The 26,519-nt window shown below is 39.7% G+C and overlaps 1 protein-coding gene and 1 non-coding gene across 9 annotated transcripts; one reads left to right on the forward strand and one right to left on the reverse strand.

Annotated features, from left to right (window-relative positions):
* Positions 1-3,168: 3,168 nt before the first annotated feature.
* On the reverse strand, positions 3,169-24,539 carry PSMA3 (proteasome 20S subunit alpha 3). 8 transcript variants are annotated; one of them, XR_011141722.1, is made up of 16 exons: positions 24,337-24,539; positions 23,507-23,589; positions 22,295-22,418; positions 21,265-21,366; positions 21,058-21,131; positions 20,417-20,489; positions 19,389-19,454; positions 14,500-14,546; positions 11,409-11,476; positions 11,200-11,264; positions 10,544-10,635; positions 10,347-10,425; positions 9,709-9,758; positions 9,458-9,501; positions 7,966-8,011; positions 3,169-3,323 (listed from the first exon to the last, which is right to left on the reverse strand). XR_011141722.1 is itself a non-coding variant. In XM_068947435.1 (12 exons), exons 1-11 carry the CDS (start codon positions 24,355-24,357, stop codon positions 10,591-10,593), a joined length of 768 nt encoding a protein of 255 aa, XP_068803536.1. In that variant the 5' UTR covers positions 24,358-24,539; the 3' UTR covers positions 10,346-10,420; positions 10,544-10,590. The 8 variants fall into 8 exon arrangements, 3 of the variants coding, with proteins under 3 accessions (XP_068803536.1, XP_068803535.1, XP_068803534.1); XR_011141723.1 differs by lacking the exon at positions 9,458-9,501; XR_011141721.1 differs by lacking the exon at positions 7,966-8,011.
* Positions 24,540-24,646: 107 nt separating this feature from the next.
* TRNAK-CUU (transfer RNA lysine (anticodon CUU)) lies at positions 24,647-24,719 on the forward strand. Its single transcript has one exon. It is a non-coding gene; the product is annotated as a tRNA-Lys (tRNA).
* Positions 24,720-26,519: the final 1,800 nt, after the last annotated feature.

Genomic DNA, 26,519 nt, shown 5'->3' on the forward strand with positions numbered 1-26,519 from the left:
GTCTTCAGGGATGTTCAGAAGATGTCTAGACTTCTAGCTTGTGTTTTTGTTTCTAGTGTTTAGTTTTCCTCTTTAAAATGCTCTTCCCCTTGGTTTCCATTCTGTCAGTATAAATAGGTGACAATCTCTCAGCAGCCGTTGAGCAAGCATCTGCCTTGAGGTTCAGAACATCTGTCTGTGTGAAACTGCTGTATTTCTTTACAAATGAAGAGGTCATCTGTATGCTTGCCACAGAGCTTTATGGTCTGAGTATAAGTAATGGTATACTCCGAGAGAAGTGTGTCAAGAAGAAGTTAATTACTTAGTATCCAGAAAAACAAGGAGGGAGAAAAAAAAAACAAACCTGAGGAATGTGAAAGTTGACACCAGAAAGTTCAGTAATGGTAGCTGGTTTTTAAAAATGAAAGGCTAAACCCTCTTTTGTAGTCATGGAAAAAAATTGTGCTTTACTCTTAACCGTCAGTAACAAATTCCATCTTTTTACTTATATATATGTGTGTGTGTGCATATACATGCATATATACATACACATACACACGGTTTTATATATAATATCTTTTGGTAATAATAAATGCTTACATACAGCCTTCACAGCTCTGGCACATTCCTGTCCCTGTGGTCACAAAAAATGGATATTTAGTTATTCAAGATCAAACTTAATTGTGCATGGTATTTTTCATTATCTTGTTTTGTGTGTTGCTGCTGTGGAAGTTGCAATGTGTAGCAATGCTTAAGAAGCCTGAATTAGTGCATTTTGTCCCCTGAAGTTTAGTAGTGATTTCTCGGGTCTTCTACAGGTATGTTTTGCAGCAGTGCAGTAACTCTTCTGGATATGGATAATCATGAAGAGATTTAAAACAGTGTTTTATGTGAAGAAAAATCTGAGAGATAGGTTTCTAGTCAGCTCTGCATCTAACAGTAATACTTGTTTTATAGTTGCTCCCTCAATTAACATTAGTAAAATGATATGTGCTCAGCTTGTTTAAGTAGAGTACCTTTTTTTAGTGGCTTCAGATATCTTCAGGGAGAAGTACTCCCATTTTTACTGAATAAACTGTATCCAGACTATTATGCTTTGTGGCTGCAGTTCTCCACTATAATCCTGCATGTTATAAAATGCATGCAGAAATTAGTGATGCATCAACTGATCTGTGTTATTGGCAGCCTAGCACCAAGAGAAGAGGTATTTGTTCTCAACTGATGTAACTGCTGCTTTCATTCTAGCCTGCTAGGCTGTGTGTGGAGAGAGGATTTTGGCATGTATTGTGCAGTCTTTTAATTCTAAACATAAAATGTTCCTTTTTTTAGGACTGATCTGGTAATCTTGTGTTTGGACAGAATAAGAGCTATTTTGCAAGAAACTATTTTTAGTTTCTGGTATGTAATTTTCTATTAGGAGAGCTAATGTACTTGTATGAAACATCAACTAATTTAGCTACTATGGAATGAGGGTAACATAGCCAAGGTTTACTTAAGATAGAATTCAATTTGCATGCTGTTTCATGTGTTGTTAAATTATCTGAATACAGATGTTTAGTTTCTCTTCTGCTGTCTAGCAAACAGATGCAAGATAGGTAGTTTGATTACAAATCGCACTACATTAGAATTATTTCTAATGACTACAACTTTGTATCAGTGACAATAGTGAGGCTATTACAACTATATTAGAGGAGTACGAGCTGATTCTTTGGTCTCTAGCGTGCCGATGCAAAACACTGGTGTACAGTACTACCGAGAAGGTAGAGCTATATACAGCAGGTTTGTAAGCTGGGTGCTGTAATTACCTTCTTAAATTACCAGCTTTACTGCAGATGTGGCAAAGGACTTCAGCTGCATCATTTGGAAACAAGTGATCAGTCTGTCCTTCTAAATTTTAAGTAAATACTTCAAGTCAAATGAGATGATTCAGTTGCTATTTTGGCTGGTCATGTACTTGGTATGACTTTTGAAGAACATCCTGGTATGCATTTTTCAAAGTAGTCTGTGAATGCCAGTAGTAAAGGCAAAGGATTAGCTCTACCTGTCATTAGTGGGTAATCAAACCTTCTGTTTCAGGTTTTATAAGTTTTTTTTTTTTTTGTCATACATTAGTACTAGAAATGTACCTCGTGCATGGGCACATATGGGTTATCTTATTTGATCAGCCATTCAGTATTGTAAACTTCAATTTTTTAAACTCTCTGTATTTAACTGGCTTCCAAAGTATCTCTACTGCATGCAACTTGAACGTTTTTTTCCTGGCTTCTGAGTTAAAAATGTTATTACTAATGTAAACGCTTTATCAGCAGAAGTTTGGATTTAACTAGCTCTCTTTCAAATTGAGATGTTTTTATACAGGATTGAAGGAATGGTTCTCCAGTGTGTAAATTTAGTCACTAATCTACATACAGAATGTGACTTTAGTATTCCTGTGTTGACAATTTTTAAACTTGCATCTAAATCTCGAAAATATTCTGTGTTCTTCTTAATAGAGTAAGATTTTGTTTAGAGCTACTAGTGCTTGAGTCACCTCCCATCTAAATCAAACGTGTGTGGTGAAGCTTGAATGTGAAAACTGCATATTTGTGGGAGTGGCTGGTCCATATTTCATTGCTATGAAAATTAACAGGAGGGGGGAGAAAGTCTTCAGCTCTTAAATGAGGTTGCATGCTGTACTTTCAGAAGATTCCAGTAAGACTCTTCATACCTTCTATGTTAGAAACTTAAGTTATTCCTATATCTGCCTTGGAGCAACTGTGCGTTCACTTCTGCAGCCTTTTGTGATACCAGACTGAGTAAATGTATGCAGAACGGGTGTCTGATATTACTCATATCTAAGATGTTGACTGGTGCTGAACTTGGAGAACTCGGGGAGGCTGCTGTTTTACTTTGGCAAAGAGAAGTGACTCCTGTTGGATCATTCTCTCCATATCTGTGGTAGAAGATGCAAGGTTTTCTTGGATTTTGCTGTTTCAAAAATAACTTCTGAGTGATTTGTCATGGCCAATCTGAAGTAAGAATCTGGCATGCCTTTGTTATCTGTTGTCTTCCCCCCCCCCCCCCCAAAAAAAAAAGATTCCTATTTGCAGAAGTAGCTATGTTGCTATGTTTAAGAAGTACAGGAGGAAATAAAGTGGTTATGGAGCTATGCTCCCATATGCACCATTTTATTCAAACACTGATAAGTGGTTTGTTCAGTTTGGATTTTTACTAAAGTACATTTTTTACATTTGTCCTTTAGCTATCACTACAGCTAAAACATGGTTGTAATATTGATGGTGACTCCTTGCACTTGGTCCACTTGTCACATAGGTGTTGCTTTCAAGCTTGTCGACGTTGCTAAGCTGTTGATTAAAATGATGGTTACAGAGCTAGAAAGGGGTTAAAAAGCAACATGATCCAATCAAAACGGAGCTGTAGGTGCACAGTCTCTTCTTACCAATTTCCAGAAGGCAGTGTCTGTGCTAGTAATTGTATGCAGCCTAGCACAAAGAAGCAACAACTACTTCAGCAAAGGCAGGGTATGTAGCGAAGGCAGTAGTGACATGGCCTTTCTTCTAAGGCTCTTGCTTGTCTAAAACACTTAAAGTAACCATAAGTGATTAACTTTGAATCCTTGATGAACAGGACTCCCCTTGGTCACTGCTCATTCTTTTTTTTAGGAAGTATTAATGCCCTCAGTCTTTTGAACTAAGTGTTATTAGCTGCAAGTAGCTGCTGTTGGTAAGAATCTACAGCTTGGTGACAAGTGATTAAATTCTGAAACTTCCTACTTAGGCTTTCTTTTTGAAAAATATTTTTTTTCATTTGTATATATTATTTAAACAGTGTTATTACTGGTGGCAAACTTCCAAGTGGCCAGTAAACATAAAGAACTATAGTATGACTAAATATCCCAGGGCACTTAAGCTGTGAATTAATTGCAGGACATACGTACTGTGTGCAGGTCTCTAGCCTCGGGGATATGTTTTTTCCTGTCAGGAACTTCAGTTCTGTGTAGTCTGCCACCGCCTTAGTTGCATCAGTACAGCTGCACTGTAGACAGAACTACTGAAATGACCTGTGCTGTGACTTCTAGAATTGTGAAAGAAGAAAATGCGTGTCTTTCTGGGGAGTTTAATTATTCTGGATCAAAGAAGTGACCTTTCATGTGTGTCGGTGTTCTCTATCATCTTGCAGCAGCACAATGGAGTGACAAACTTATGAGAGTAGAGATGAGAATTTGGCTGGAAGAGCAGTGGCTTGTTAAACTGGCTTTCTTTTTCTTGCAGAAAACACCTTAAGCTTCATTTCGGTTCTACCTCCTAATATAGTATTTCAGATTTTTTTTTTTAATTACTTATTTCTGACATATATAGAAATGGATGTGGGAACACTAGCCTCTCAAAGTGACATACTTTGTGGAGTGTGGAAAAACCCTAGAATGAGAGCTGAAATTAACCTTTATAGAAGTGTTCTGTTAAAGTCGTCTAGCACTGCCTTTGTTGCTCTTGAAACCTGTTAATACTGTCTGATGTAATGGGTCTCTGTCCTACCCTAAATGATGACAGTAACAGATTCCTGCTTTTCCAAATGCATGTGAACAATATAAGCTTCACTTTGAAGAATTTAATGGTGGTAAGATTTAGACATCAATTGATTTTTATTTTTTGATACTGTATCAACTTCCAGGTGCACTTGCTATAATTTAACTTACCATTAGTAAAACCTGCTGCTGAAAGTGTTTACACGTTATGTTCTGCATATGCAGACTATTCATGTCATCCTAAATGATATCTAACTTTATGCAGCAGTAAACCAGTCCGTATTCTTTTTAAACTCCTATTTGGCTTCTCTTACCACGTCAACTAAAATGGTATTTTCGGTAGACGGTTCTTATGCTGTCTGTAGGGGAGATTGCAGGGAACTTCAAATTTTTCTTGTATCTGACTGCGTGTACATGTTTGGACTATAAACTATGAGAGGCTGCTTCCTGCTCTATTCTAGCTGTCCATTTTTGGTTGGCCCAGCTATGGGTAAGAACCATTTTTAAACAACTGTTTGAGTCCTTTAATAGTAGTGTACTGAAGATGAAAGAACAACGCTGCACGGCAGTTGCTTAGCCCATCTGGAAATGGGAGACTTGGTTCCAGCTTGGTTGTAGATCCCACGCTCTCAAATGCTATAACGTATTTATTGGACAGATAGTAAGGTTACACCATTACCTCTTCTACAACCTGTTTTCTGCCTCTTTGTATATTTGGACATAATAGGTAGCAAGATCTTCTGAAAGTTAAAAGCAGTTGGTGTCTCAAAATAGCTCTCAATTCTAAAGTGAAAGTAACTTCTTTTGCTGCCTGTAACTTGAAAAACTGGTGGGTGGAGGGAAAACTAGTCCTCGTCTGACAGGCATATGCAACTGAAGGAAGAAAAAGAGGGGGAGAGAACAGTCTCCTTACTGTATTTTTGGTACTATTTCAAAATTGCTATGACAACTAACATTCTCACTATTTTTCTCTTTAGAATCTTGAAACTTTGCACGTTATTTTAAGGTTATGATTTTCTTGACTTAAAAGCTGATAAATGTGTAAGATGTGTAGCTGAATTTGCTGTGCGTATAGTTATTCCAGAGCTTCTACTTTAATGGTGACTTACGCTTTATAGCCAGATAGCATCTCAAACATTAGTGTATCTTTAGGGACAGTAGCACATCAAGCATGTGGGATTTTTAACCTCAGGCCAGCAAGCTATTTTTGGTGGTGGGAAAGGAGTAATATATGACCTGGTGGCTTGGCAAATGTCAGCTCTGCGTGAGACAAATTCTGTGTGAAATGTTTCCTTTCTGAGAGTCAGCACCAAATGCAGTATTACAGTATTTTTTTTTTTTTTTTGAGGTATCCTTATGTACATCTGCTATGCCAGGAACTCTTTTTTTGTACGGATTAATGCTTTGTTCTGTTCAAATAGCTTAATCTTATCATAGCTGCTTCAGCTGTATTAGTCACTTGTAAAGATACTATCCAAAACACACACTAATTTTTAAGGCCATGTGAAACAATGCAAACATGTACAAACAATGGAAATAGATTACTCTGGTGCTGCAATCCCAACATGATTTTTAAACAGTGCAAGTCCAATTGCATATTCTGAAATCTTTCTCAATACAGTCATGCAGATGTATGTAAACTAGATACTGGTGCATGCACTTTGTCACCTGCAGAGTTCACCTTTGTCCTCTTTTTAATTTCTTGAACAAAGCTTCTGTGTGTGGACTTGCTGACTAAATAATTATAGTAACAGGAAATGTGACATGTCCAGTCCTATTAAATACTAGAGTAGCGATTCATCAGGTGGTGAATAATAGTAGTAAGCTGATGTGTGAGACTTAAGGAGAGGAAGCATCTTACTCTGTTCTACTTTTGTTTCACTGTTGGAGCTGTGCCTTTCTAAAATGTATCCCTTGGTGGAAGGATGACTTTAAGCTTAGAAACAAGTTGGTTTATACAGTCTTATTTTCTGGTGTTCTGCTAAAGCACGTGGTGTGGGTCTGAAGCAACAGTGTATGGCATTGAAACTCTGAAGTTACGTGCTTCAGAATGGCAAGAACTACAGCTACATGTTCCAAGCGGCTATTGAACTTTCTGCTCTATTATGTTATTCCCATAAATGGCCAGAGTCTGGACTGTGTAGATTACTTGAAGCCTGAAGAAGAAAGAAGTGCTGCTTGGTGTGAGCCTAATTATGCATTTCTGATACTTTCAGAACTGAAACTCTTCCAGTTCTTTTAGCAGAAATCAAATGCAATGAAAAAAGCAGGCATCACCTCTCGTTCAGATCTTTGATTCTGAACTTTTTACCCTGCTGAGGGCATGTTTGTTAGCCTTGCAATGCTTTGTTGCTTTTCAATATTGAAGCTGAAATCAACCATTTTCAGACCAGCTCTAGAAGCTAACTTTCTTTTTAAGGACAGGAAGCCAAGCCCTGCTTTTGTTGGATAGCATACTGGCTCTACTGTTAGGTACGGTTGCTTCTGGGAGCCTTCCGATGACACTGTTGCCGACTGCTGCAGTTAGGTCTATCATATTGGGCCTGCGTGTGCTACAAGCATCTCTGAATGGAGTCAGCCAACTGGACTCTCCCTAGTCCCCTGGCATGTTAAATAGCCCACTACTTGAAAGTGGTAAGATTTAAGTAGGAGCAAGAGGCATATTTAGTCTAAAGCAGCAGCTTTTCTGAAGCTCCAGCTCTGCAGAGACTGAGCATATGTACTTTCTCCAGGTATCCACCACAGCTGAAGCTATAGAAGACTGACTGTCTGAAGCTTTCAAATCTTTCTTTGCTTTAGTCATGTGATCAGTTGTCTGTTTTCTGGGCTCAACCCTAGACTTCTTCCTGGAAGGGAGTATCTACAATGTAGCTAGATCTTTCAGGTTGTGTCCTTTTTAAAAACAAACAAACAAAACAAAAACAACAAAACACACTGAGCTTCTAGAAGAGGTCCTTTTTCAAATGCTGAGATTTGGTATCCTTATTTCTCATCTTGTTCTGTAACAGAACTACTACTCCCTTAAAGAGGATCTCAGATCCAGCTTTGGCCCTGCTGGATCTTGGTTTTCACAATGACTTGCCTCAGACAGCTATATATATTTAAAACAAACATGCTCTCTAGTATTTATTCAAAGTTGAATGATGCTGTGCTGTCCCACTGCATTCATGAATTTTACATAGTCATTGTTGCCATGACTGGCTGTGTAAACCACTTCCTTCTTTTGGAAGACTTCTTCCCCTGTCCTAGTTACTTGCTACTGTGTGTCAAGCAATATAAATAATACAATGTTTGACTGTGGTCAAATTCATATCTACTATTTCTCAGTAGCAAAATTGATTAAAGTTGGAATTTATCCTATAAGCTGTGGACTAAAGCAGTGAAACATTATGAGGGTTAGTGTACAAATTTAATCATTAAGTAACTTGCTTCAAAGTAATGATAAAAGTTTTATTGGTTACCTGCAACATGGTTGTATCACTCTGACTATCCCATTTGGTACTTCCCCTGCAAATAGGTTAAGGCTGTGAAACTAGCTGTAATAGGGAATTTGCAACAGTTTTTCTGTTGAAATGAGAGTCCTCCTAGACTAGAAATAATAACTAAACCTCCCTAATCCTTCCTGTTTGCTAAAAGGTAGCAATGCTTAATACCACTTCAGAGGAAGTCAGCTAGCTTTCTACTGCTTCAGAAGTTAAGGGGAATATTGATACAATGAATGGCTTATTAAGTATTTGTCCTGCTCTTTTGTCTTTGACCCCCCCTGAATAAATGCAAATATTTTTTCCAAACAAGGCACTGCTAGCTTCTAAATTTTTTTTTCCTTCCTTCCCTGTCTGCAATCAATGGAAGTGGAAATAACAGCTGCTTTTCCTTCCCACAGATGAAGATAAATTGTTATGTAGCACAGTAAACAGCTAGAGCCTACACTCTTGACAACTCAGTTAGTTACAGCTTAATTTGGAAACAAAAACTGACAGTAATGATCACCTTGGTATTATTTAACTAAATGTTGCTATGACAAACAAGACTGCTATGCAGCATTTTGTAGGGGTTATTATAAACTGGAATTTCATAGGCTTTTAAATTGCTTCCCATTGTAGAAAGGTGTATGATTATTCCAACAGATCGTGCTTTTTCTTCAGAGGAGCTTTTTAGATGCCAGGTTCTCCAATAAGTATCCACTTTGAGATTATGAATGGGAAAGGAGGTGGTTCTGTTCCTAACCTTATTTTCCAAGCACTGTGGAACACCTTCTCTCCATTTCATCTTGCAGATATGCACATTTGATTTTGCTCTCCTCCCATTTAACCCAGAAACCCAATTCATGTGAACTGTTATATTTTCTCTCCTTAATTCTGAACAGCTGTGTCACAAATTGGATGGAGGGGTGTTAAAAGCCACAATTGTGGCTTTTAACTTTCCATTTTGCCACTTCAGCCAGCAGCAAAAAGACAAAGATGTTTAAGGTAAGAATGAAGTAGTTCTGTTGTCACAGACAGGAAGTGGAATATCAGCCCTAAGTTTTGTTTTAGGCTGCTGATGTGAGTTTCCTCCTAACTGGCTCCCACTAATGACTCAAGCAGCTGAATCAGCAGTAAGTTTTAGTAGTAAGTTCAGTTTGAAGAAATAGCAACACAGAAATAAAGTCTGACTCAGCGTAACAACTATACTGTTGCCTCAGGAGGAAGCACTGAAGGAAGCTGTCCGTCATGGTCATGAGGAGTATTAGCTCAAACAGGCTTGATCTAGAGTTCTAGTAGACTTTAAAAATCATGCCCCCTTGGAAAGGCAGAGAGTTCATGCAGCTAAGCCTTAAGCCTGACATAGTCACAAAATATCCACAAGCAGATCTGTTAAGCAACTTGTCTAATTGAGGACATCTTTTAAACTTAGTAATTACTTAAACCTTTGTCTCAATTGACTTTCCCCATCACAAAAAAGAGAGTCTACCTTGCAATTCCATTGGAAAAGACACTTCAAACACTTAAGATTTTCTAAAGAAAAAGAAAAATTCATTAAGGGAAAGCTTTTGTTTTAAGGACTGGTCATTGTTAACGTGTGGTATTCAAGCTGAGAAGTTTGTTAGAAAAGTGTGCATTTTAGACTTGGAACTTAAGGTGACCATTGGAATTGAATTACATGGACAAACAGGACTTGCATTTAAATAGAGTTTTAAGCTAATAAACAGAACGGTTTGTTACCTTGTCTTTCAAGACTTTGAAGTGACTAGAATAGGTACAGTCTTTTTTTCCTAGGAAGAAAAAAGCAGGAAAGCTTGTTTTTAACACCTGTGAAGGTCACAATTGACAAAGGTGATTCAAAATGTATTTGTGAAACTCTAGCTGAATAAGGCTGTTTAAAACAAGATTGGTTTAGCTCTTCAAGCATTAACTCCAGTTACTTAGCTCATTAGTTCTCACAGCTTTAGAGCTTCTAAAAAGCACTATTTTAAACTGAATTAAACTTGATCTTGTAGTTTCTCCTATTCTTCAGATAAGCCTAGGCTTAATACTTCAGATCAAAATTCATTTTCCCAAACACGTGCTTGTTACATTGGCTGCCTGAAGTTGTTAGCTGTGTGAATCACCTAAACCTGTGACCAGCTGTTTTACAGTCAGGTATGTTCTCATCTTTTTCCCCATGAGCCATCACAGATAGACTGTGGCTATGTCTGAACTGCAAGTCATGATACCGGTTTTTCAGGGAGTAGTCAAGTACTAGTTTTAATATTAAAACTATAGACTATGACAAAAACTAGTCTTCTCACATTCCTAGACAGACCATTTTTCTCTGCCTAGCCTGGCTCAAATGTAGTGGTATAGTAAGAAGTAACACCAACCTGAAACACTTTTTCTTCTTGCCCTGTTTGATTGGCTAATATCTGCAGTACAGTTACTTCTCAATAATGTCAACCTATACTATTGAAATAAAAGTTAACAGACAGTAAAATGGAAAATTTATTAGTGCAAGTTGGTCACTCAGTATCTTCCAGCAAGTACATAATGGCATCCCATGGTTAATACACTATAAACAAACCTGTACTAAGTTAAGAAAAGTTGAACTTGTCTTGAAGTAACAATGTGTTACATGTTGTCATCATCTGATTCATCCTCCTCTTTCAAAGATTCCTGTTTTAAAAAAAAAAATGGAGCAATTTAGTTAAACATATACACCCTAGTTCTGGTTTAACAGTTGTTTTGTAGGTCAGCCTACAACATGCAAAGGGAGTTTTGCTGTATATATAATCCTCTCACTTTGTGCAAAACCTTCGATATTCAGCAGGCTATTTCATATCTTTAAAGAGGTAAAACTTAGTACCATCATTACTTTTTGGAGCAAGTGGAAATCTGTTAAACACCTTCAGCTGCTTTAAAAGCAGTTGTAGTCAATATATCTTATTACCTCTTGTACTCACTTATACCATTGTTAAAAGTTTAATACATCTACTTTTGAAGGAGAAACATGCCACCTGTGCAAGCCTGTTGAATTGCCCTGTTTTTGAAAATAAGAGCTATCCTAGGATTACACAGTATATTTCGCTATTTTCCCTTCAGAATAATTTCAGCTAATGGTCAAGTGATTTTTGCTGTAACTATACTCTTCAGTCATCACTATGTCAGTTAATTCATTCTATTCTGCACTTGTTTGTCACATGGAACGCTGAGATGACTCCAAAAAAAGGTGGACCTTACCTTGGCATATTTTTCTGCTTCTTCCCTGATATCTTTGGGAACAATTTCATGTTTTCCATTGGTTACTGCCAATAAAAAAAAAAGTCCATCTTAGGTAGATGTCACATGAAGACCTTGACATGCAGGGTGAAGTTAGAAACAGTGTTTTAGTTCAGCTAGAGAAGTTTAGAAGTCTTCTCTAGTGTTTATAGAAATCAAAAATGTATTACTTTCTCCAACCCAGCTGAGTTCCAATTCAAAAGCTTTATCCTTTACTTCATCATGAACTATGTAGATTCTGGAAAGAACAAGAAGTTTGATTAGAACAGATTGATAAATGGACTAAATATATTCTCTTCCCTTTACAGATTTCTTCTCCTATTGAAATAGTCTTCTTACAGTTAATAGAAGCTCTCCCCATGCTTTATCCCCTACATATACAAACAGAAGAACACCAGAGAAACTTGCAGTCCTAATTACTTGTATAAAAATACATTACATGATTACAGCTAAGATACAAACTACTTATCTAGTCCAGATGCTCAATTTATCATAATTAGAAATACAGCACTTTTAAAACATACATTGTTCGGAGTTTAAATACTGCAGAACGTAAGCACTGACTGAGGCTGTCGTCATTGCCTGCTTTTGCTAGCTTAGTTATAATAGTTAGACATGTGCTGTATTTCTCCAGTAAATCTCATTTCAGTTTACATTTAAGACTAAATCCCAGCACAGCTGAAGTTGCAGTATCTTGCAGGCCAAGTTAGAGGCCTGTACAGATTTCCACACTGACTGCCATGCTTATAGCTAACATGATAATAATCAGAATTTAAACTACCAGTGCTACAACAGCATATGCAGTACCACCCCGACTTGTGAAATCAATCCTCAGTCTGTGAGGTAAAAAGGTAACACCAAAATAGCAATAAGGATGTAACTGCATAGCAGTATTTAGTCCTCAGTGGCACATGAATAGACAATAAGATCTAAAACACCACTGGGTTCATACCTACTCAAAACGGTACTGACCTTTGGTTTCACTTGTTTAGAAGGTTGTACTCCTTAGTTTGTTTCATAGAGCATTAAAGCAACAGCTGAAAGATACCCCCTATTTCCCTATGTAAAAAAGCTGGGAGACAGCCTTCCTTCCTCTACTGTCTTCAGCAGCACACTAAGTGCTTCCAGTTAAAGTTTGATAAAAGTGAAACAAATATGTAAAATCTATAAACAGGGAAGAAAGTTAACACTAGTACTGCAGGACATTTTTTTTTTTTAAAACAGCCTTCTATCACTATTAGAGAGTGGACTTACTGATCAGTACTTAAGTCCATCTATAGTCTTTTCTTGTGTGTTCAGCTAGTTACAAACTTTTCACAACCTATTATATTCCATTACAAGCCCTTAAAGAAACTATTATTCTATGCCCTGGCAAGTGTTTTAGGCTACAAAATGATTAAATCTTTATCTTGCTAAATGCTACCAGAGAGCTGAAAAACAAAACTACATTTAGAGTTGCTTCCAGCCAATGTAGAATTAAAGAACAAAGTCTCCAGACCATTTGAAAATCTACGTCTTATTTGTGCTGTTTCAGAGCTGCTTTGAGGTGGTTCTTACATCTGAAGGCCAGATATCCAACAAATTCTTGGCTTTAGCTCTTTCCTGACAGCCCGAGACACTCTCAAGCTGTGACATCAATGATAGAAGCGTGTTTAGCATTTCTTTTTAAGGCTATTGCTTAGAACATTATAATATTGATTATGATTCTGCAGCTGCAGATTGAATTTGTGACAAGTATAGGACATGTCCCAGAAAGCATGAAAATTAAGTGTTGTAGGAGTTTGAAAGGATACTTGTTTATTAATATCCTTTTAAACAAATACAAAGTTTTAAGATAGGTAGAGCATGAGCTGACAAGTAGTAACCTAGCACAAATTCTGCTCTCTTCTTGGTATCATTTTCCTCACCAGCATATGACTTAAAGGAGGTAAGGAAAAAAAAAAAAAAAAGCCAGTGAGGACAGTATGGTCACACAAGAATCTGTGGGATAACATTAGTAAGTGTGTCTAGATCGTTGATGTGTCAGCCTAAGTTGCATCAGTAAATAAACTGCCCACTGAGTTAGCAAATTTAATATTTCCAATTATTTTCATGTGGTATCAAGCTTAATCATTTAAACAAAATTAGCTACCTATAATCATTTTTAAGCATAAAGTTATGCATTGCTTTTTTCCTAAGCACTTCTTGCTTTAAAGGCAAAGAGAAAGGACAGATCAAAGACCTCAGCTTCATTTCTGGACTGCTGGTTAATGCCTGAAGCATTAGTTCAGTGTTCAGTCTGCATAGTGAAGTGTACATCTACCTAAGGGTCAGGACACCAAGGAGTTTGTCACCTGGTTTATAAAACTACAAAGTTTATATAGCTAGGAGGAGCATCGCTAGGTCAAAGGAGGTGATCCTTCCCCTCTGCTCAGTGCTGAAGAGGCCACATCTGGACTGCTACGTCCAGTTCTGGGCTTCCCAGTACAAGAGAGACAAGGGCATATTGGAGCAAGTCCAGCAAAGAGCCACAAAGATGAATAAGAGACTAGAGCATCTCTCATACAAGGACAGGTCAAGAGAGCTGGGACTGTTTAGCCTGGAGAAAAGACGACTTGGGGTGGGGAGTTATTAAATCAATGTGCATAAGTATCTGGTAGAAGAGCGTCAGAAGGACAGGACCAGACTCTTCCTAGTTATACCAGTGACAGAACAAGAGGCAACGGGCACAAACTGAAACACAGAAAATTCTGTTTGAACATAAGAAAGCACTTCTTTCCTGCGAGGGTGACTGAACCCTGGAACCAAGCTGCTAAGAGAGGTTGAGGAGTCCCCATGCTTGGAGATATTCAAAACACAATGGACAGCATCCTAGACAGCCTGCTTTAGGTGACCCTGCTCGCGCAGTGGAGTTGGACCAGATGATCTGCAGAGGTCCCTTCCAACCCCAACTATTCTGTGATATTTAAAACCAGTGATTATATCCAGACAGTTTAAACTTTAATCCACTCTTGGTACAAGTTGCACCTATAACAAGTAGCAGATAAGATTAAAGTAAGTATTTTTCAAGTTCTTTGGCATTTTTCAGTATTGAGTAGCATATCACAGAGAACGACAAATACTAACAGCAGAATATACTATACTTGGCATGAGCACCAGTCTAGTAAAAGTAAAACCTGGTACTCAATTTAAAAGGAAGGGCTTCAGTTTGAAACCACGGCAAGCTCACCCACAAGAATTTTTGTTGAGTTGGGGGGGGGAAAACAAATGCAGGAGACTTACATTTTTGCAACTTCTTTAACAACATCACGGCAGGTCATTTCCTTCATCTGTAGACAAAAAAAGCATACAGCTTAAGAGAACGTACTGTTTTCCAAGGCCAGAACATGAGTCTCTATTCACATGCCTAATGAACTTGCTGTTCGGTACTGACGACAAGTTTTGAGCAGAACCAAATTTGTTCTCTGCCATGCATCGTCTTTCACCTTTGTTCAGCCTGCGACATGCAAGTCCTTCTTCCAGTGAAGGATTTCACAGGTGAACGTCTGTGAAAAAAATGTTGCAACTTTCCCAGTTTAAAGCACTCCACTGCTTGGACGCTTAGAAGCTGAACTAAGGCTTCTAAGCGTCTTAGAAGCCTGACTTGTTCTTAGATGCCTTATCATAAATTGACCTAAAATAACCAGCTGCACAGTACAGTGGGGGCATCATATTTTCATGTATACTATTCATATGCTTTCTAGGTAGTATACTAATACTTCAGATCTTACCAACATTTTATTGGTTGGTAATTTCACTTTTGAAGTTTTTTTTAAATTTTGATTTAAATGATGCCCCAAGGGGAGGGAAATACCACTCTGATGTTAACAACAAACTGCATGGCTAAGCAAGGTATTAGTAGCTCATTTTGTGTTTTTGCACTGTTATTATTTCACAGTCTTCTCGCATTTTAATCACAGAGCAAAATAGTCTCATACTCAATAATGACAACATTGTAAGATTAAATGCCAATTTCCACGACATAATAAACTCTCATTCTGTAGGTAAGATCTCCTGCCAGTTAACTCTTCTGGACTACGAAGAGGTTATATATCCTAATATGTTTTATCACTGCAGGGTTGAAACAAGATTAGTCTTGTGTCTTTTCTCAAGGTATCATCTGTACAAATCAGATAAACATCAGCCTTTGATGCTGCACTCAAAAATGTACCAGTTATTAATTGAAACTAAGAGAACATTAGTCACAAAATAGTCTAATACATTACACATTTTAATGCAATTCTGCCTAGTTTAAAATGATTTTCAAGTTCAAAATAAGTTACCATCTCTTTCTTTTCATATTCCTTATACTGAACTCTGAACGCAACCCATTAGTTTATATATAACTTTACCTCAGATTTGCAAATGTTTTCAAAGCTGTAGTACAGAGGCTAGTTTTGAGACAGCGGTGAAAAATTCGCAAGGCAACAACCCTTTGTTCTTGTTTTGTGCCACAGCCTGTTCTGGGATAAAGCCTGCACTTGGAGGACCTATTGCCTCAGCACTTACATTTGTGACCTTCAATCCACAACACAGCACTAACTGCTGTATACAAACATAACCTGACTAACACAAATATTTAAATTACTACGTGTATTTATGCATATAGAGTTAGTAGTGAAACTGCAAGACCTGAAGGTCCGTAGCTACCATGCATGTTTATAAGCCAAAAAAAAAAAAACAAAAAAACTTTGCCATGATGTTATCTTTTGCCATCATCCTTTTCCTATCTCAGTTGATTTTGCAGACAAACTGTTACAGTACTCGTTACAGGAACTGATCACGACTGTGTCCACATCTCAAGAGAATTGTGATTAATAGCAGCTGAGCTACATAAGCAGCACTACAGAAGAGATGGAAAAACTGAAGTAGAATGCACATGACTACAAACGTTCCCTCACACGCTTGCACAACTACAACTGATGTCATCAATGCGGTGTTTCCTGCTCTCACTTTAAGCTACGTATAAGGGTTTCACATGCCATGTCCTCTCCCAGACTCAGTATCTGCTCTGCAGTACCTGTAAGGCAGGTTTAAAGTTGTGACTACCTGTTTGCCTCTATTTTCCATCTGTAGTCATCTCTTTTATCAGGACAAGTTTTAATTAAGAGGCTACTGTAGGCCATTATCTCCCCCACACAAGTTTTTGTAGATGTCTCTTTCCCATTTCAGTTATGACATGTAATCACAAATCCATCTTATCGAAATGGACTCTGATCTGGAAACCTGTCAATCTACTGTTAGCAAAAAGCATCTCCATCCAATACCGCACGTGCTTCACACTGCTATGACAAGAGCATAAGCATTACTGAAGACGTTCTACAAACAAGCCATTAAATAAGAGTAGTTATGCCACCTAATACGTCACTGTTCCTATGTACTTAATGTTACAGGCTGTATTGTGGAGAACAAATAATAGGTATGCTTATTAGTTGTACAAGAATCGAGCAGTAAACTAGAACTTTCTGAAAAGACCAGCCCTGCAGAAAAAACATGAAAGTTTTGTAAATTATGTATTACCCAATGTATCAAATCTTTCTGCCAATTTGCACACATCAAAATTGAAATTTTGATTTCTTAGATGCCATGATTTGTGTCAAGATCAGATGATCTTTTAGGCTTCCTACTTTAAATTTAACATACAGGCATCTGACTGGATTTAAGATTGAACTGAATCAAATTAAAGACATTTTAATTGTTTCTATAATTTTTCAGTTATGATGTTAAACCACCATGGACAGACTGTTTTTTAAAGTATGACAAACAACCAAATAAACGCTGAACGTTTCAGTGAACAATTGCAACGTGGTACTTTTGCAGACTGAAGCCATAAATAAGATGCAAGCAGAGTATAAAGTAAGCGTTACATGGGATGGATCAGGAGAGGGATTCTCCTCTTTAAGCGGCTTCAGTTCCAAGGGTTTCAGTTATTACAAGAAACACAAGAGAAGGACAGAAGTTTCTTAGGATTCTAACATAGTTCTAAGTCAGCTCAAGGTACGCGTCAATACAGTTCAGTACAGTCTTCTCTCTGTAGAAGAGTTTTTACACAGCCAATTGCTTGAATGCTCATTCAAAGGCTACAAAATTATTTCTCTGTGTATGCCTCGTTTACTTCAGCCTCAGAACTGTAAGCAATAAAGATGCATTTTAATAAGTCCCATAGTGCATCGCTTATAAAAGGCTGCAGTTCTTAATATGAGACTATATCTTGATTGAATATATAATTCCATATTTTACTTAAGATTGTTTACGTTAATATAGTAACTAGTCACACTAGAGTTCAAAGTGGAGGTAAAGATGGATTTTCCCAAAGCACATCTGTTTAAAGGCAGGTGGATGACTGCATGATGATAATCTACTTTCCTGCTAATAGAGGAAATGCAGAGAAAACCTAAACAGCACTCTCAGAATTTGCAGAAATTTCTCAGAATCTACAACACTTGTTAACAATTTATTACAGTATTGTGCCAAGAGGATTTCCTGAACAGAGACAGTTCTTTTGTACAAATGATGATATGCCATATGGTTGTACTCATTCATAATGATTTTGATTTCAGCTCATACTTATCACCTGTATGTTTGAGGTACTTCATTTTAGGGGCCTTTTTCTGAAAATATACAGATGCAAAGCTGCAATGTTTTCTACGATTTTCTAAATTCCTCATCTGCTCAGTCATTTAAAAAAAGGGGGGGGGGGCAAAAAACTCACAAGTTGCTTCATTTGTCCTGAGACAACTTTGTATTTCTACTTTAAAGAGTGAATCCAGTCCAAATTAAATGAATCATTTATTGTGTGCAATTACTACTTTGCAGGATAACTACTTGCAATATGAATTCCCAAAACAAAGTTCTACTGAGTTCTAGCTTCTCAGTAAAACAAGCATCACCTCATGAGTTTCCTTCAAAAGATTTATGGTTTGCAACTTACAAAGCCTTTTACATGTCTCTCAGTAACATGTGGTACATTATGAGGTATTCAGAAGCATGCGAGACATACATACTACTCACTGACCCCTTTTTCCTCCCAGGAAGACTCTAATTTTCCAACCCTTTAAGAAAAAATTTCACTTAAACACTGGGACTTTTTTTTTTTTTTGGGGGGGGGGGCCCTAAGAAGTGCCTGTTCTGGGGAAAGACAAAAGGAAACATATCTAAAACTATGTTATAAAACGTACTACTTAAAAGCGTTAGTGGCCTCAAGTGTAAAGCAAAAGAAACTTTTGCTAATAGCAAAGGAAACTGTTCTGATATGTCCTTATGAATTGTAGCTACTTTGACGTAGCCTAAGTTAACAAACAAAAATATACAAGGTTTTGGTACTCCTCAACATATTTTGTCCTTTATATGTATTTTACAGCATTACCTGTTTCGCAACTGTCTGTTTTAAATCCATGTCACCCCACCTACTGGATTTACAAGACGTTTTCCTGTTGCAATTAGTGCAGTCACTGAAGTTCACAACACTAACGCCCTTTTAGACATGTAAAAATATTTTGAAGCAGTATATTTACGGTCAGTTGGCAACAACAAGCTCCTTAAACAGATTGTTTTGCGGGGAAAAAAAAAAAAAGACACTCAGCACTAGCTAGCTGGGAAATACTGTCTTACCTGGCAAAGATTTTATTTTTCTCCATTAACATTTTCCAAGTCATAATATTCCAGTGATCATTCAGTATTCTGCAGTTCCACTCATTCTGCAGTTCCACTCATTATCCTTAACAAGATCAGCATTTTTCAACTTTTAAACAAAAGGTTCATCTACAATCTTTGGAAAAAAAAAAAAAGATATACTGCCCTGCACAATGCTGCCCTAAGGTTTTAATTCACAACTAAATAAAAACCTTAGTTATACTTTTATATTCATTCAAATGTTTTGCTTGCTAGCGTGCATAGGAGCGTGTGTTTACGCTTCCTTTTTAAGCGACGTGCACTGCCGATGGAGTTCCTGTTGCCTCGGGGCAAGGCTTGAGAAATACTGCTATTACAGAGGCTAGAACATCTTCCAAAATGTACAAGTGAAATATTTCATTTGCTTCTCTAGTATTTTATATGTTACCTATTGAATGCCTAAAATATATAAATTAGGAATATCCATCTTGAAATAGCAAAACAGAACTTTAACATCCTACCTGAAGTTTTTCAATCTCTGTTTTTGCAGCCTGCCTGGCTTTCCCAATGGCACACCCCCAATAACCCTAAAAGAAGAAGAAGGGTCGGGGGGGAAAAAAAAAAACTTTGTTAAATACTGAGCCCTCTAGCGTTCTTATGGTACCTTCCCACCCAGGAATAAGACAAGTAACATACAGTAAACCTTGGTATTGGTCTGTAATCTAAGAACCATGAGAAAGTATTTCTCAGATAAGACTCCTAAATTGCTCAGGATAGTACTTAATCTAATAATTGGATTCTAACACTTTTCATATAGAAGAGAAGTGTTCAGTAAGTTCTCTGGATAGAAACATGTCTGTTCAACTTTTTGCAATGAGTACTTATTTTTTAATTTCTAGTAGCTAGAAAAGCAAGCTAGAATAACAGAAGTTTTACAGGACCGAGAAAAACCCACCCACCTAATATGATGATAGTTGAAAGAGTATAAACACATGAAAACTAATTTCATTTCTTTCAACTTCAACAATGACAATATTAGATATACTGAAAGAAAATGAAAGAAGTGGAAGGGTATGACTGTGCATCATCCTCTGTGTTACAGACAGCTTAAAAAAAGATAGCACTAAATGATTAACAACATTAAGTATCTATTTTGATTTGACTTGCTGTTAGAAGCCAGTGTCAAGTTAGCAGCCTCTCTCTTATCAGAAATATTTTGTGAATGGGCTATGACTACAATACGTGCACCTTTTGGGCAGCGTATGGGACTCATCACTAGAGAGAGCCAAGTGGAACTCCTAAGCTTCTAATAGACGAGATTTAAAACCAGTTTCACAAAGACTGTACTTTTTCTAAGAAATACGCAATATGCATGTTTAATAAAGATATGAAGATGAGCAAAAAACAGCTTTGTTCACTCTAAGCAGCGATCCGCTCAGCAAAAAAAAATTAAAACAGCAGATCTTCTGGAACAGCACTTCAAAGTTCCTAATTAGAAAATAGTAAAAGAGAAACTTAAGTTGAGAAGGAAATATTTTAAAACACTCACGTATGAAACGCCTGATGGATCAATCATGTACAGTTGTGCACCATCATCTTTATCATAAGACCCCAACATGAAACTGGATAAGAAAAGTGAAATCAGAGACGTTTGTTCTTCCAGCCCAAAAAGAATACGCCACACTAAGTTTCCTACATTCTCTTCTTCGTGTAAAACTACTATCTCCTACATTCTATTAAGCAATTAATCTTACATTTTAGTATTATCATGACCCCCACCATGTAGAAGCTGCCAGTAAGATTTTACTGGATCTATAACTAGACAGCAGCTTGACAGCAGCTCTCAACAGTAGCTCTCAACAGTTTATTAGTCCCTTTGTACTAACAACTACAGGCTGTTCCAACATATTCTTTAGCTCTGAGGGCAAGCAGGATTATTACAGAGGAAGTTCTGCTTTCACAACTACCACAGATTTAAAGTTTAGGGACAGGGTGGCATTCCGTGTGCTCTTATGCAAGTAGGAATTCCTCACCTACAGTTCTCCAAGATTTTCCATCCAAAAAAAAAAAAAAAAAGCTGTTTATAACGACTTCTAAGTTACTAATTCCAAGTTTAAAAAAAGAACCTCAGCTAACCTAAATAGTTACATCAGTTGTGAAATAAAAGATCCTTACAAATCAAAGACTGACCTGCAACCAAAAGGTCTGACAGCACTGTATAGTGTGTACGCGTGCACATACATGGCCACTCTGTCTGCAAGATGCTAAGTGGTAAAACAAAAAAGAAATTAGAAAGCTTTATTTGCAGAAATAAGCAAGCCTCAAGTAATAAAATGTAATTCTCCCTGCTGAGGTTAAGAAAGCCAATAAACCAAATGGACTATGCCACTTTCTTACCTTCAACGGAATATCATAGCCATAGTTAGACCTAAAGTTAGAAGCTTCTTCTCTAGCTATGTCTGCCAAAGAACGAGCATCTGCCAGAAGTCCTGCTACTGCCTGAAATGACAATTCATCAGCTAGTCAAGACATTATCTTGTAAGACCTTCTTAATAAGATCAATGGACAAAACTCTGAATGCATGACTTAATCGAGATTCTTACTGAATGCTACGTACTGTTACAGAAAAATCCAATCAAGCTTTCCACCTGTTAACAATTAAAGTGTATGAACATGGTACTGATTTTCCTAAAGAAAAACTCTATACTGTACTAACACATAAAGTGAAGTCATCTTCATGTTAAATAGTGTCTTATGATTTACCACTAGACTATGTTAACATCAGCAATATGAAAAAAGATAACCATAGCAATGTAGCATTCCTTTTCTGTTTTGTATGATTTTTTTCTGGATTACAAGCAAACCCGACTCCCTTCCCAATACTAGCGATGTCGTAAGTAGGTATACTTTCAGGCATTTCTGTCACACAGAAACCACTATTTATGCAGACATTACTATTATAGATTAGCCAGTAATCTATAAAATCTACATGGTAGCCCTTACAGAAGTCAGTTGACTCCTAGATCATTAAGATGGAAAAGAGACTCTTGTACATAAGTGACATGGCATAAGTAGGTTTTGCTTCTTAACATGCCTTATTTGTTTACCGAGTTAACAAAAGACAACTTTAACACCCTATTCAAATTTGAATAGGAATATTAGCACAACTTCTTCAAATAAATTTAGAATAGCCTCAAAATATGCACCTATCTTCTATTTTAAATTCATATTTTACTTCTAATAAACGTACGTTCACACACAACCAAGAGTAAGTTACACAAAACAATCTAAAAATCCATTGGCATTTCTGACTATGTGTGTAGAAAAAGTTATATTACTTCATCTATTCATTACTGATTCTCTGATCCACATGCATCTACTTCGGGGGGATTCCTTTGTGAAAAATTAAAGTTAAATAGCACCTCACCATTCCAACATGTCGATCAACATTAAAGAGACGTTTATTGGAACCTTCTTCATAAAGCTTGGACAGAACTAGTTTTTCTACTCCAAACACAACTCCATCTTTACACCTTATCCCAATTGCTGTACTGAAAAACAAGATCAATGCAAGTTTCACTTACACAGAAGTGCAATGGATTTAGACGTCAAGGTAAATAACAGAGAGTTAACAAAATGCTAAAAATAATGATTTATTTTCCACAGAAGCAGATCTATGGTATGATCTAAGTATGACTCCATTTTAACATTGAAGACAGGGGTGGAGGTGGGAGCGGGAAGCTCACTAAACCTGCAAAAACGTTCTTACGTGAAGGTGGAGGGGACTGCCAAGTCCCTGTCCAAGTAATTCTGGACAAGACGACATGCAGTTGTAGCACTGTCTTGGAGAAGCACATGCCGTACAATACTAATATGAAAACAAGGGACTGTTTAATCTCTCCTCTTTGGTAAATTTAGGATCTAAGCAATGTGACAGTCTCTAACCTCCAAGAAGGCATGATCAAGCATAAATCACCAAACATGACACAAGCTGTACCCCACACAAAATACTCTCACTAATCCTTAGTAGGTAGCATGCGCTGTGACCAGACACCCGTGTTGATCTTGTCCATGCCCTGCTAATCCATCTCACTTTTGCTACTAGCAAGCACAGCTGGGATTTTTGCTTTACAGCTTTCCTTTGCCTGAAGGAAGACACATATTCGTAGGAAGCAGACATTATTGCTTTAGAGTGACATACATTCCTCAAGAAACTGGGAATAGCCAAATGATGTTACTATAAATTTATGAGGCCTTGAGCAAGTCACAGTTTTCCAGTGCCTCAATTCACAGCCATAAAATGGACTTTTAGGTACTTCTACACCTGTATTGCCATAATAGCTAAGCACCTTACACATACTAATGAGTCCTGCGATCCTCTTTTATTGCCCTTAACACGCACGAGTAAGTATACTGCTTGCCTTTGTATTCTCAGCAACATTATCTCTGTTTCTACCACACTGCAGAACAAGCAGAAGTGGTTATATGCCTTTAGATTTTATTCCAAACCTCTTAACATGAGGATAGGGACAGAGCTGCTCAAAATTACATTATCAGAAGAAGTTATATCTGCAAAGCCATCGTTTTTATTTGTTTAAAGAGATGCCAACTAAGAAACAGATAGATATTTGTATCTTACCTACTATTCTCCACAGCTTTCATAGCATATTCAACTTGAAATACTCTGCCATCTGGAGAAAACGTGGAAGCTGACAGGTCGTACTGAAGAAGAAAACACACTACTCAGCCAAAAAGCATTACATCCCACAGTTTTTTTAATGCCCTTTTTCAGAGTAAGCCTTTTCAGAACAGGTCTATTTATTTAAAATTGCAAGACTGTCATTTGCACGACAGCAGCGTGTATTAAGCACCATAAGCAGGCTGTTCTCTCACGTTAGGTGCATGAACGGCAACAAGCAAACGCTGGCTAACAACTACAGAAAGTCGCTGCATCCGCGCTAGATACACTCATACTTCTAATCCGCTCGATCCAGACACCCTGTAGTTCTGAAAGCACAGTACGTTTTGCCGGACCTCTGCCAGGCCGGGAAACCCGCGCGGGATCCGAGCGCAGGCGCCGAGAGGGGAATCCAGCAGCTGCGCAACACGAGGCTCGGCTCCGCTTACCGGCTCCGCCCCGGGCCGGCCCTGAGGCGGCTTCGCCCCCACCCGCCGGGCGGGTCCCCCCGGGCCGGGCCGGGCCGGGCGCGCTCACCCCGCCCCCTCACCGGCGGCTCCTCCCCCCGCCTCACGCTTTCCGTTTCCGCGGCCTAACGGGCCGCAGTGACTCAGCAGCGGCGGTGACGGCGCCTCGGGCCCGCGCAGGCAGTGACAGGCCGCGGCGGCGGCCGCCCTCGCCGGGAGCGGCCGAGGGGGGCAGGCTGCTCGCCCCCCGCCCCCCCCCCGCTGACACAAAGCGGCCCGGGGCGGGTGAGTGAGGGAGAAGGACAGGACGGGGCCCGCACTCACCCCGGTGCCGATAGAGCTCATGGCGGCGGCGGCGGCGACGCGCTCGGTCCAGGCCGACGGGGCCCCCTCCCGCCGCCGGCTCACTCACGCTCGCTCACGGCCCAACAACGCGCGCTCCCATTGGCCGGCGCACCGGCCAATCAGCGTTCCCCTGGAGAGGGCTTCAAATCTCCCTTCGCGGAGTGGGCGAGGGCAGGCGGGGCGGGGCTCCGAGGGAGGAGCCGCCCGCAGGCTGGTGACGTCAGGCCGCTCGGCACGCGCGCGACCGTCAACTCGCCAAGAGCGCGCGGCGGGAGCGTACCACAGCGGCGCCCGGCTAGCTCAGTCGGTAGAGCATGGGACTCTTAATCCCAGGGTCGTGGGTTCGAGCCCCACGTTGGGCGCACACGTGTTTTTTTTGCCCCAGCTGCCGGAGAGTTTCGCGCTGGCAAGTCTGCGGGCTGGGGGGGACTCGCTGCGCTTTTAGGCTGCCGCTGTGCGGGGTGGCTGCTGGGAGGGCTCCCCCGGAGCCAGCTGCGTCATCCCTTCGTCCAGCGGCCCCCTCACCTGCTTCCCTGGCACTTTTTCGCGGAGGCTGTTTTGGGGCCCCAGAGCCTGGGGGTGGAGGCACGCGCGTCTCCCCCAGCCTCCCGTCCGGGAGGGAGCGGGGTGCTGGGGAGCCCGGGAGCTGGTCTCCCTCCCTGCGCCGGCGGGATCGGAGCGCGCCCAGGAGCTCGGAAAGGCAGCGCATCCGGTGCGGTCATGCTGCACCGAAGTTTAGCGGCGATCGTAATAAATGCTGTACTACTTGGACGGTGCGTTTAGGGGAGGCTGTTAAAGCCAGTCCCGCTAGAGACCGTCCTCCCAGCTTTGAAGACTTTCCAGTCTGGCCCAGTTCCTTCAAGCAACCAGCTGCCCTCAAACCTCGCCTGACCCAACCTCCCAGCACGGAGCGGACCTCTCGCACCAGCCAAACGAGCCCCGCTCCTTTCCAGGCCTCTCTCCTGCCTGCAGCCCCGCACGCGCGCGCCCACGTACGCGATCCGAGGGAAGCGAGCCGGGGATAACGCAGCTCTCGGGCGCCAAACGCTCCGCGGAGCAGAACGCGCGCTCGGCCTCGCCTGGCTGCGGCAGCTCGGGGCCGGGTCAGCTCCCGCGCAGGAGGCCCCGTCACCTCCTCGCTACTCTCGGCGTGACTTGGCTCTAGTTATTCGCTTGGCTGAAGCGAGACATCCAGAGCAGCATCCAGACAAGATGTGAGAACTTCAGGGGGAAAAAAAACTCCATTTACTCCAGCCGTTTATTTCTATTACTGTCTTCCCTGCTAAAACGTTTAAGTTCTACTCTGGATTCGTCTGCCCGGAGGATCCACGTCACGCCAGGGAGGGAGGAATTGTCACATTTATGCTGAGGAAAAAAAAAAAAGCGAAATCCTTCTCTATATGATAAAACATTTAAGATGTGATCTGTAAGGGCTGTGCAGGACTAGCAGTTCTGAGAAGCAGGGAATAATCTTTCCTTTCCCCTTCAATGACATAAAAATCCTGTTTCTATGCTTAGTGGGTCATGGGACTCTGGTTTAAACCTGCCAGTGCTGTAGGACTTAAAATTTCTAGTTGTGCAGTTTGTGCAGTGATGCAGAAATGCTACAAGAGCAGAGCGGGCAGAGAGAAGATGAGGTGGCAGCACATGCAGGGCTTGTGAAACTTGTTGGGATGTGCACGCCCAGCAGGTACAGAAATACCACTGAAGACGTTCACACAGCCGAGAGAATGAGTAAGAATATTGTGAATTTCCTTGACTTCTACCTGCTGCAGTTCAGGAAAATTAAACCATGTTAACACCACAAGCGCACACTGTGTAGGACTCTGATCTTCCCCGTACGTTCTTCAGAATGTATGTCATGAGGCTGCATCCCAATTATTCACATTATAAATGAAAATGAGCAACAGAACTTGGGTCTGAATGTTCTCTGTCCAGTTCTAAGGATGGCTCTACGCACCCCGCAATGAAATAGCTCCTTTCCACAAAGTCTGTAATCATATCACAGCCTGGGAACAAGTTTAAGAGCAAGGATGGAGCAGGCTGGTCTCTACAACTGTATTTTTACTCATGTGCTCCTTTAAAGCAGAACTGTTGCAATCATAGGTACTTTCTGAAGTCCCTCAGGAGAATGCTGATATCCCAAACACCTGCCACAGGCT

Source organism: Struthio camelus, chromosome 5, assembly GCF_040807025.1.
Source record: "Struthio camelus isolate bStrCam1 chromosome 5, bStrCam1.hap1, whole genome shotgun sequence".
In the NCBI taxonomy this organism is placed as follows: Eukaryota; Metazoa; Chordata; class Aves; order Struthioniformes; family Struthionidae; genus Struthio; species Struthio camelus.